General features: G+C 47.0%; 2 protein-coding genes across 7 annotated transcripts in view; one reads left to right on the top strand and one right to left on the bottom strand.

The window, feature by feature from the left end:
- The window catches only part of KATNIP (katanin interacting protein), a 465,431-nt gene extending 460,611 nt beyond the window's left edge, over window positions 1-4,820 (bottom strand). Inside the window, exon 1 of one of the 4 annotated variants that reach the window (XM_063934229.1) lies at window positions 4,610-4,820. In XM_063934229.1, the coding sequence (XP_063790299.1) occupies window positions 4,610-4,646 (37 nt within the window). In that variant the 5' untranslated portion in view covers window positions 4,647-4,820. The remainder of the gene's footprint in view (window positions 1-4,609) is intronic. The other 3 variants (XM_063934228.1, XM_063934227.1, XM_063934226.1) reach the window with 3 other exon arrangements.
- Window positions 4,821-5,033: 213 nt separating this feature from the next.
- The window catches only part of GTF3C1 (general transcription factor IIIC subunit 1), a 489,121-nt gene continuing 481,672 nt past the window's right edge, over window positions 5,034-12,482 (top strand). For 2 of the 3 annotated variants that reach the window (XM_063934225.1, XM_063934223.1), the window contains exons 1-3: window positions 5,034-5,434; window positions 7,495-7,689; window positions 12,431-12,482. The exon at window positions 12,431-12,482 is cut by the window's right edge and continues 122 nt beyond it. In XM_063934225.1, coding sequence (XP_063790295.1) covers window positions 5,214-5,434; window positions 7,495-7,689; window positions 12,431-12,482 — 468 coding nt within the window. In that variant the 5' untranslated portion in view covers window positions 5,034-5,213. Of the gene's footprint in view, window positions 5,435-5,938; window positions 6,184-7,494; window positions 7,690-12,430 lie in introns of those variants that run through there. The other variant, XM_063934224.1, reaches the window with a different exon arrangement.

Below are 12,482 nucleotides of genomic sequence, written 5' to 3'. Positions count from 1 at the left end.
ATCTAGTTGGATAGGGCCCTGTGTCCGGGGCCAGGCGGAGCACAGCGTCACGGTCCTTAAAGTGCAGGAAGCGTGCAATAAATGTTCTAGCCGGGGCCCCCGGCGGCGGCCTAGGCGGGAGCCTGTGCGCCCGCTCCACCGCAAATGGAGAGGTAAATGCTTCCTTGCCAAAGAGATCAATAAGCCAACCCTCAAGAAATGACTCCGGGGAGGTGCCCTCTGCTCTCTCAGGGAGCCCAACAAACCGAACGTTGTTGCGCCGCAGTATCCCTTCTATATCAGACATTTTAGCTTGCATAGATATCATTTGGGTAGACAGGTCCGCCACTTTCAATTGTAAGGGTGGAGCAGCATCCTCCAAAGCCGATATCCGATGTTCAGTTTCACCCACACGCTCTCGGATTTTCTGCATATCCTGCCTTAGCAGAGAAACATCCATTTGTACTTGCCCAATCCGGTCCGTGACCCTCTGTTCGGACGCAGAGATTGCCTGCAATATTTGCTGGGTAGAATGCACCTGCTCATCAGGGTCGGAGGTGTCCACCTCGGCCGCAGGCGAGGATGGGCCGGCATCACCCCGCTTTGCCGAAGTAGATGTCTGCTGTGGTCTGGCGAATTTCTCCAATTTCGCAGCAGCATTAGCCGCACTCTGTCCCCCCTCACCATTGTAGCACTGGACGGGGAGTCAGAACCTTAGGGATATTACAGCAAAAAAATCCCCAACAATATAGGTTCAGCACAGGGGTCAGGGCTGCCCGGGCCGGGTAGAGACGCCACAACAAGATAACAAAGCAGGTATGTGGGCACACTGCAAATATTCAGGAAGCAGGTGTGTGTAGTAGAAAGTGCTGCAGGATGAGAGCCGACTCGTGGGCACATAGGCAGCCACTGCAGGGTAACAGGCAGCTATTGCAGGGCAGCAGGCTTCAATTAAATATTGTCAGTCCAAATGTAAGGGGTACTGTCCCGGTATAGCCCTGTAAATTTGTATTAAGCCCAGGAGGGAGACAGAATGGTAGCCGCAGCCACAGCACAGCACAGGGGGAGGGGGAGAGGGAGCAGCAGGAGCAGAGAGATTGTCTGAAAATGGCGGTTTCACTGGCTTTTTCACCCGCACCCGGTCTCCAGCGTTACCTCAGCGGGGCTCAGGATATGCACCCCACCGGACCCTGCAGATGGTAGGGCCTCCTCCTCTACAGCTCCCCAGCCGGAGGACCAGCACACAGGCAGCGCCGGACGCGCCGTTCCTGGAGCTCCAACGGCGGCAGGCAGAGAGGCAGGGAGCCGGGCGTCACGCTGGAAGAACCGCAGCTACGGAACCGCGCCGCACACCGGAGTTGTGAGGGCAGCAGCAGAGGCAGCACACACTCAGGAGCCAGCAGGCAGGGAGCAGGATCCACGGGCTGGGGCAAAACGGATGGGATCGCAGGATATTAGTGGAGAGCTAGGGCTGCACACAGCTACTCCATGCCGATCCAAGCCACGCCCCCCAATGTGAGGGCTCAGTGAACCACCCGATGTTCCAGGACGTTGATTGGAAGGTCCCTCTCTGTTGGGTCCAATGGCACTGGAAGGAGTGACTGCCTGTGACTGCTCCTCAAAGCCACGGCGGCGTGCGTGGTGAGAAGTACCCAGTGTGGAATCCAGAATGGTTGACCCTTGTCCAGGCTGCAGATGTGGAGCCACCATGATAGGGATGTCCGAGCATCCGAGGCAGTACCATTGTCTGTGATTTGATCTGGTTGGGCTGTCCTTTCCACCTGGTGAGTATCAGGCGTTGTAGGTGCCTGGAGTCGAATTGGGCAAATTGCACCATGTCGAAGGCGGATACCATGGAGCCCAAGTCTGAATTGTGGAGTATATAGAGACTCTGTGACTGCGGAGTAAGTTGTGGATGCGCAATTGTAGCGCTGTTTTTTTTTTGTCTGGAGGAAGGAAGATGCGTTGAACCTGAGCATCCAGCAGAGCTCCGAGATGGAGCATCCTCTGAGACGGGATGAGTTGATCAGCCAACAGTGACTCTGAAGGAATGTCATGGTCACCTGAAGATGATGGTGAGGGAGTATACGGATTCCCTGCTGCTGAAGGTCAACAGCCATCATTGCCATGAGTTTGGTGAACACCTTGGGGGCTGTAGAAAGGCCAAAGGGTAGGGCCTGAAACTGGAAATGCTGACGTAGGATAGTAAACCGAAGGTACTGTTGATGACAGGGTGCTATAGGGACATGTAGGTAAGCATCCTGTATATCCAGGGAGACCATAAAATCCCCAAGTCGCATAGCCAGGACAATGGAATGGAGAAATTCCATACGAAATCTGGGCACTTTGAGAGATTTGTTTAGTAATTTTAGATTGAGTATAGGTCTAAGAGTTATTGGGTTTCTGAACCACAAAAAGACTGGTAGGAAAACATTGTCTGGGAGGACGCTTCAGGAAGGAGAGAGTGTACCCGTAGGATATCTCTTCCAGGCGTTGTGAACGGACGCCAAGCATAGGCGAACACTTTTTGGCGTTTACACAAAGTATCTTTTGTCTGTGGCGCCGGTTCAGAATCTTCTAGCTGGAGAGAGAATTTAACTGCTCTAACCAAAGTAGACACAGAGGGGGAGTCAGCACCAGAGAGATCTGCATGATCTGCTGCAACAGAAGACTGCTTAGCACCTGAGAGTGGCGTAGACTGTGAGGTTGGCACAGTACGCTTGGTGGCTGTCAGTGTAGGTATTGGTACCTGGCCCTGCAATATATAAAATGAAATGCAGCTGAGGAAGCTGCAAGACTCTGTACGGAGTTAGAGAACATGTCAAACCAGGCCGGAGGGACACATGGGGCAGGTTTGGGCTGATAAACAGGTTGTAATTGCAGAGTCAGACCCATATGGGGGGCCACAGAGGGAGCTGTAATATAGTCAGCAATTTTAGCTAGCACGTTAGAGAATGAGGCCCAAGGAGGCTTCTGTGCTGACACTGGGAGAACTGACTGGTCCGGGGGTACAAAACAAGAGGCGCACTGACCGTCTTGTAATAAATCCTGAGGTGATAACCCCGCTGAACAGGTCCTACATGACACTAGGGTATGGGTCCAGTGTGTTTACATGCCTTGCCTTTGTTAGACATAACGGCAAGGAGCGTATACACACAATGGGCCAGATTCAGTAGTGATTGTAGAAGTGCGGAAATCACTATTCTGCATTTTCCGCACTTCTGCCTCTACATCACATTGAATTGCCCCTTATTCACATTACACCACACCATACTGTATTGCTTTTTATTCACATTTGACCATACAGTAGTGCCCTTTCTATACATTATGCCACACAGTAGAGCACCTTATACACATAATGCCACACATTATTAATACCTTTATACACATTATGCCACACAGTAATACCCCTTACACATATGACACACATTATTAATGTCCTTTCAAACATAATGCGCCTTACACATTTTGTCAACCTTTATTAATGTCCATATACACATAAATGTCCCTTACACATATGCTGCACATTATTAATACCCTTATACAAATAATGACACACACATAGTGCCCCTTTCACATATGCCGCACATTATTAATGCATTTATAAGCATGACACACATGTCCCTTACACATATGCTGAACACTATTACACAATTAATCCACCTGTACAAACCACTCACGTGACCGCTAACACTGTGAACTCTGCCTCCGCTTGGATACAGATGTTTCCTCATACATCTTGCCTCAATACGCCATGCAGAAGGAGATGTCTGGCGTGAGTCAACTGGCAACTCTAGGCCAGCTCTGCTAACGTCGGGCACATTTTTTTTCCGAACATGCGTCTTATTTGTATTGCTATGTGACTAGGATGCACAAGCATCCTTACAGTATACACTGTAACGTACCATTTCATATGCACATACATCCACAGTCACACACAGAATATAGGCATGTCACATACCATTTTAATCAGCAGAAGCTGCTTGTGCTCCTAGGCATTCCAAATGCTCTAGGGCCTAGGCATTTGCCTATGCCTAGGGCCAGCTCTGCCTTGCCGCTAAATTCGCCCCATGCTTACTGTACTAGCGGCTGGCATATTTCTCCATGCACAGACATTGCCAATCCTGCACCAGCGGCTGGCATATTTACCATGACAGAAACTGCACATACTGTACCAGCAGGCTGGCATATTCCTCTGTGGAAAAAAACGGCCCATCTTGTACCTGGTATATTTCTCTGTGCACAGAATCTGCCGGTACTGAACAAGCAGCTGGCATATTTCTCCTCACATGATCAGTGTTATGAAAATAAACACAATACACCTAAATAACAACTATCTGCTTCAGCAAACCAGCAGCCAGGAGCTCAGGATACAGCAGAGGCTCGCAGAAGTTTCAGAGCAGATACCAGTAGAAGATATTGTGGGAGGACGTATTTCTAAAGGTGCATCCGGAATGATACACAGCTGCACTTATTTTACTGACAGGTAGACATGTAACTTTATCATGCAGTATTTACTGACGTTTTGTAAAACTGATCTTGTATCACTGGTACAGTGGACCCGCCCTGCCCAAACTTACTGTAGCTCCCCGAGTCCCCACCAGCCATTACATAGTAAAAGGCCACTTACTGTGCATGGTACGGGTGTACGGTGGCTGCGATGACATACATAGGTAACTTATTAGTGTCCAAATGTTTCCTCTGGTTACCTAGCTGCCCATAACCAATAAACGGCAGCTGTAACTGCAGCCAATCAGAGCTGCCCTCCCGAGAAGTCCAAAACAGTAATGCCCCAATACTCCGGAGAGAACTCGTTGTCACGCCCAGGCATGAGCAGCATCCAATTACCATTCAGTTCGACAGTTCACAGCCAATGGTCGCTTTCACATTACGCGTCATTCTACGTCACGTCCAATCACCGTGCTCGCGTGACGCCCTCTAACCTTAGTCTGAAAAACAGTCTTCGCTGATTGTGCTGTGCCACCCATCATTGCGTAGAGCACTTTCCAGTTACATATACACAACAACCGCCGCCACAATGGCTTCTCTAGTGCAGACATACCTGTAAGGCAACTGTTTAGACTCTTGGAAATAAAGGCACGATAAGCCAATAACCTAGTGTGAGCTGTGAGCCAATGGGAGTGTGAGAACTTGGGTCACTGTCACTGTGTATGTATCCAGCAAAGAGCTGTGTGTGGTGATAGAAACATGTGCTGCTAAGCGGTGTCAGGAAGATGGATACGCTAGAGGCGGTGCTGGATGAGGTGTCTTTGGAAGGTCTGGATGGGATCACGGTGCCGGCTCTATGGCTGCGGCTGGAGGCTCGGGTCCCGCACTTCCCGCTCCTCCTGGATGCGGCCACCAAGCAGCTAGTGTGGCGGTCGCTGGTGTCTCACTCCGGACTGGACTTCTACGAGCTCCCCAGTGACAGACGGCCCTTACCGGTCAATAACAGGTCAGTGAACAGCCCACAATGGTTACCTGTCAGTGTCCAGCCCCGCACAGCGTTCACCTGTCAGTGCCCTGCTCCGCCCCGCACAGCGTTCACCTGTCAGTGGCCAGCCCCGCACAGCGTTCACCTGTCAGTGCCCTGCTCCGCCCCGCACAGCGTTCACCTGTCAGTGGCCAGCCCCGCACAGCGTTCACCTGTCGGGGCCCAGCCCCGCACAGCGTTCACCTGTCGCAATGGTAGCCATAATAGATAAGAGGGAGAGGTTGACCTGCTGGCGTCCCTGCACACCAGCTCCCTAACCTAAAATAAATTGGATACGTAGGCAGAGCTTTGGGTAAAGTCACTGGCCACAGTTTTATTATTATACTGCCTTACAAGGTTGCAGGGCACAGACAGAAGTGTTGGGCAAGGCGAAACGTATTATCAACCCATTCAGTTAACCTGGGGCATGCCCTTCCTACCCAGTAGGCACTGCGGCAACGCCCCCTAGAGAACTAGGCCCTGCGTTGCATATCCCCGACCCGCTCACCTGGCGCACAGCCCACGGGCCCATCGTCCAGGGCTGCCGCCGGGTGTGCGTCCATTCACCGAGGATAAAGCTGCAAACCTCAGCTGGCTCCCCACCATTCACCATGCACCGCATTTTCCCGCCAGCCGAGGTTCTCAGGCATGCCACAGTACCGAATCCCCTGCCCTGCAACCTACAATAACTTTCTGCCGTCCAGCACCTCCTGCATCAAGTTGTTATATAGGTCAGTGCCAATATCTGACAAGTGCATCCTGTACATGTTTATTGCTGAAGTCTTTGGGCCTCTTCCGGGCAGCGGCACAGTTTTCTACGGCTGCGCCCACTATTTCTGTGGGCTCTCTCTATGCCCACTCCTCTCCATGCTCCCTGCCAGGACAGCCTGGTAGTGATGGTGCACCATATACATTTTTGAAACATGCCCTCACTGTTTTTCACATTCATGGTCCCCCTTATAACACTAGTTAGCTCCAGGAACTCGCCCAAGGTTGTTAACCCTACGTGTAGCACTATCGATTCTGTCCTGCCAGTCCCTTTACCTTAAGCAATAAAGCCCCCTGCGATCATGCCACCGAACCTTCAGTGCGGACCTGACACCTGCTTTGTAACTATTGTGCCCCACCCTAATGATTTAATATCCTCTACCGAGCGTTCCGCGCTAGCTGCTGATGTTGCCGCGCCTGTCCTAAATGACCAGATACAAAATGTACCTGGACTGCCACCGTCGCGTGTCGCAAGCCTGTTCTCTGCTGTTTGGGGGAGCGTGTCTCCCCCCTCCTCGCTTCCCATAGATTGGAATTGCTGCCACTCCCAGGCAGACTCATATGCTTACCGTGTATCCTTTTGTTCTCTTGCTCTTATACCAGAACTGTATATTCCTGTTGGCTATCCAGTGGGTCCATATGCCCCTGGCCCCTGCTATTGTGAACAACTGTAATGTCGCCAAACTCCTGGTTAGCCCATTGACGGCCCATCCGCTTGGTTTCTGCTGGACGCACCATACGCCTTGCAACTGTACTCCCTCACCCCTGCTGCATGTGTGAATAACTGCAAAAAACTGCTTGGGCAACACTGTTTTGGGCTAGATTCGCACACCCTTGAGAACCAGGAGGAATTGCCCCCTCGCCCGCAGGTCTTCCCTAGGCTCCTGCCCGTGAGAAGCTACCATAATGTGTAAGGTCATGCACGCGTACTGTGGATGTGCAGACCACCCGAATGCAGCCGGTGTGCAAAGAACGTGCGGCTGCGTTCGGGTCTTAATTAGGCCCTTAATCTTCTGTCCATTTTTGTGCTGATAGTAATTCTATGTTCTTTGTTTTATTGCAACAGTTCAGAGATAAAGTTTTAATATAGAAGATAATGTGGTAAATCTGATAAAACCAAACTAGAATGGGCATATGTATTTATAAGAAAAAAATGTTTTTTTGTTTTTAAAATTTTGCTAGTGAGTGGAATTGGCACTGCTGTATTCTGTAGTAAAGTATAATAGAAGATATAGAGCATGACAAATGTTGTTATTTTCATGTTTGTTTTCTAGATATGATGGGCAGGATTGTGATCCAGGTGTTCTTAAAGCTAAAGAAGAATCATGCTTCGAAGACATATATCCGGTTTACATTATAACTGATAATAAAAATGGCATTCAGGGCTCATGCCAGTATTTTAAAGAGCGCGTTTCAGTAACAGAGCTCATACGGACACAGTCTATCACATGTGAAGAAGCTATTGCTAAGTGAGTATCATGGTCATGAAATCATTATTGTATATGATGGCTACATATCATACATCTTTGCTGCAGTCACTCCAAACAGCTCCTCTTGGCACGCCAGTTCATGTGAAAAACTTCTAGCATTCAGCATCTTTTTTGCTCCTTTTTTTGGCTGAAAATGGGACGCAGAAGCAGATTGTGCTGATTAAAATGATATGTGGCATGACTATTCTGTGTGCACCTGCGGCTGTATCTGCATACGAAATGCTGTGTTACATTGTTTTCCTCAAAAACACTGGGGATCGTTCCGACCTGATCGTATCTGTGCTAAATTTAGCACAGCTACGATCACTGACACAGACATGTGGGGGACGCCCAGCACGGGGCTAGTCCGCCCCACATGTCAGGCCCGGCCCCACCACACAAGTACAAAAGCGCTTTTGTACTTGTAGAGTAACTTCCAGCCAGCGCAGCTCCTGCGGCTGGCCGGGAATAACTTGTCGCTGCCACACCTGTGTTGGCAGGACCGCGCCCCAAAAATGGCGGCCAAACTCCGCCGTGCCGCCCCCTCCCGCCCAGCGACAGCCTCTGCCTGTCAATCAGGCAGAGGCGAGCGCTAGGCAATGACAGCCGTCGGCCGTGTGGCATGGTGCGCCGGCGCATGCGCAGTTCTGAACCGATCGCACCGCTGCGAAAATCTGCAGCGTGCGATCGGGTCAGAATGACTCCCACTGTAATATAGCATTCCATATACTGATAGAGATGCAGTCACACACAGAATGTAGTTATGCCATATCATTCTAATCAACAGAGCCTGCTTGTGCATCTTATTCACATAGTGATGCGAATAATACGCATTTTCGGCAACAAAAGACACCCAACGCTAACAGAGATGCACAGGACATGTCGGCTCACTCACACCAGACATTTCCCGCTTCATAGCGTATTGAAGCAAGATGTATTAGGACACATTTGTAAGTCATTCTGAAGTATTTCACACTATAAGCCTCCTTGTTATTGTAATAAACATTGGGGCAGATGTATTAACCTGGAGAATGTATAAGGAAGTGATAAACCAGTGATAAATGCACCAGCCAATCAACTCCAATATGTAAATGAACAATTAAGAATTGTTTGGCTGGTGTGTTTATCACCTTGCATTTATCACTGGTTTATCACTTCCTTATGCCTTCTCCAGGTTAATGCATCTGCCCCATTATACTATACATGGGATTTGGTATTATATACCCTACTATAAACTATCAAGAGTTCTGTGAAAATGTAAAGGTACAAATGATCAGTCCAAGTGCTTTTATGAGTCATAGATCTCTACTATCCCTAGTAACTCATATAATAAGTGCATTATTCCTTCTGATACACATGATTGATGAAGTGATGAAATCATAACCCCCACATTATACATCTAGGGGTTGATTCTGAGTTGGGATCTAAGCAAAACAATAACTATGTCTTCAGCAAACCATGTTGCATTGCAAGGGATGCAAATAAATACACTACACTGCAATTTAGTTTTGATTTTGGACAAGCCCTGTAAAATCTAAGCCATCATTTATTCAGAGAATGAGAGACAACACAAAATGAACCTGCACAGAGGTCAGCATTTCCAGCAACACATAACGTCATGTATTCACAAACATAAACACGGTGAAGAGAATTAGGTTGGGCTCTAGAAAGACAAATAATAGACTGTATCATAAATAAAACCTAATTAACCATAGCTTTAAAGAGAAGAATCATATAAAAAAGAAAAGGGGGGTGTCGAAGTCGGAAAATATTACAAACCCACACTACACATACAGACACCATTCAGAGTGGCTTCTGTGCGGTTGTGTATTAGCCGTGCGTGCGCAAACCCGGACGCTGCATACATTGGCTCGTGAAGCCCTGCGTATTAGCGTGGGGTATGGGTAAATACGGTGACATACGTAATCGCATAGAAAGTCCCCCAAAGCCATGTTCCATATTCTATCCTTATAGTACAGAATTTGTACAGACTGTGTAATCTTCAAAGGCAAGTTACTGTTCACACACCAGCTAATCAAACCACACATACACATTCTTCTAAAACAATGTCTTGAATATATCAAGACTTGTCTTGTTTACGCAAAGGTTTGTGATCATGAAACAGGCACCCTGAGCTGTGAGGAAAGTAAATATCTCTAGTTATCCTTATTGTTTCAGAGTGTATACTGAAGACAACCAAAACCAGACTGTCATTGTTTAATAGAAACCAGGACAATAGGAGACAAATATACTATACAAAGAACACAAGCCTTGCTGATGCAAATCACTTACAGCTGACAACTTACATTTATAGATCAGAGGTATAACATTTATAGTCAAAACTCTTGGAATTATATATATATTTTTTTTTCTTTTTTTTTTTTTTTTGTGTGCATCTTGAGAATGGTTGGTCATTTCATGTGTAGGATCATGTTGCCTGGAGATAACATAACAAAGTAACCTAATGAACATGGAAATATCTGTCACACATTACATATTTCCCAAATTTAGTACACACATTACACACAGTCTCCCCTTTCCCGTCATGCAACTTTTACTTCTTTACAAGGCACAACAAGGGAATTATACACCTTTACAGTATGCGAGGGGACAGTAACTGATCAAAGCATCATGCATGGTATCTACGTGTTCGGATAATTATGAGTAATAATCCGGTGTTGGTTTGGAGAAGATCGCATGTCGTTGCGAATAGTTATTCGCAAAGGCAGATTAAAGGTATATTTGTGTTTATGATGTACTTGGTATGCGGTGGGAATCCAGAGCTGACCAGCTGTACACACCCCTGGATCAAGGCATCGCCCATCTCTTCAAACCGACCAATGACCTCTCCTGTACTGTAAACGACCATCCCTCCAACCAATCAGTGGAGAGCATACAACCCCATTGTATTGTATTAAACCTTGCACCTGAGCCGGTCACTCTCTCTCTCTCTCTTGCTCTAAGGTCATCTTGCCAGATCGACTAGAGGACCGGATCCGGGTTGCGCAGGCGAACAAACGTTTGTATCATTGGGTGTGACTCTCTCTCTGTGATTGAATTGTATTGTGTTGTACCATTTATATTTTAACTTATTGTAATCCCCTTTTACAAATATATTATTACTTGTTGCTGCTTTGGACCACAACATACAATCAAATACTGGTGTCGCATTCAGTTTCTGTTGAGCGTTTGTATAGTGTAATTGCCACACCTAGAGCTGCCTCGTGCTCTCAGCGTGTCGGTCTGTGTGTATGCACTGAGTGTAAGCTGCACAGCTATTCCGGCGTGTGCACGCGAAGTGCGTGCATAGTACGGGACTGTGTACGCTAACTGGGGATAGAGTACGAAGGTAAAGGATTTATTACAGCGGCCGCAGTTGCTTCAGTTACAGTGTGCAATAGGGGTTAGTGGCTGCTTTCCAAGAAGTCTATCGAACTTCTCAGGGGAAAAAAGGAATGAAATAAAATCATGAGTGAAGAAAAGGTGATATGAACTACCAGGTATTTAATCTGGTGTCGATGTCACTGGAAAGGATAGTGTTGTGTCAGCGTACCTTGGGCAGAATTCAAACGTTTTCGTGGTTCCCCGCTCCCGCCTGCCGGCAGCTGTTCAATTGTTGCTGCAGACAGATGTGAGACCTTCACTTTAGATGGGAGGTCAGGTGCAATTAAACAATTGAATTTCTCCCAGTATGTTTAAGCTCTGCTGAGATATCATAGTTTAAGACCGCTATTTTCTGTTTGTTAAGTTTACAGTTATTTACTTTTTATTCTTTTCTCCTAACTCAGAAACAGCCCCAGCGCCATAGTCTTTTGTTTATTATATTATGATCACAACTAGGCTGCTACTTTCACCTGCCTCTCTCCCTTTTCCTCGGGGGTGGGTCATTGGGTTGACCATAAAAAGGTCAACAGTGCATAGGTTGACCCCAAAAGTTCGACATTCACTAGGTCTACATGGATTTTTTTAACTTTTTTAGTCATTCCGTAAAATGACTGGGATACAAAATTAGTGCACCCCGTCCCCTCGCATGGCTTACTTCGCTCGCCATGCTTTGGGCAAGGTTACTATTCCCAATCGTAGTCCATGTGGAAGGTAAAGTATGAAAAACTTCAAATAAAATAAAAAAAGGTGAAAATGCACGTCGACAATTGGCATGTAGACCTTTTGTCAATGTCGACCTATTGACTGTCTGTTTTAGTATGGTCAGCCTAATAACCGCATACACTTTTCTTCATCCAGGAGCAGTGCACAGCATTGTTGGACCCTGCAGGAATGTGTTGTTTGATTACCTTCTCCCATTGCATGGATGGGAAGTTGCAGATGAGCCAACACTTCTATCTAATCTTACTGCAAGAATTTATGTAGTATACCCAGCTGGGGAGTTTGGGATTGGTACACCTTTATTATTTAGCAATATAATAACGTTAATGAATTTACAGTGGAAGTTGGACATTCAGTATAAAGTGAAGTGAAATAGTCTGGAGCTTTTTACCTTTCTGTTGCATTGATTAAAGGACTAAAAAATATATTTTGAATGCAGCACACAAACTATATATGTCTCCTTGTTGACGTAATTATTGAATAGTCTGCATCCATTGTGTATAACATTATCCAGCCACACTCTAAGCACCAGTCTCTAATATTTCACTATTTAATTTATAGATGTAGGGTTCACATGAACTAAGCATATGTGATTCCAAAGAGAAATCAAATGATAACTGCGATTCATGTTTTTCAGGTGGGGAGAAAAACTTGTAATTGTTGCATGTCAGGCCTTGCGTTCTCGGGCT

This window comes from Pseudophryne corroboree, chromosome 7 (genome assembly GCF_028390025.1).
Source record: "Pseudophryne corroboree isolate aPseCor3 chromosome 7, aPseCor3.hap2, whole genome shotgun sequence".
NCBI classification, from domain to species: domain Eukaryota; kingdom Metazoa; phylum Chordata; class Amphibia; order Anura; family Myobatrachidae; genus Pseudophryne; species Pseudophryne corroboree.
The sequence above is the reverse complement of the archived record's forward strand: the minus strand, read 5'-3'. Positions and strand labels throughout refer to the sequence as shown.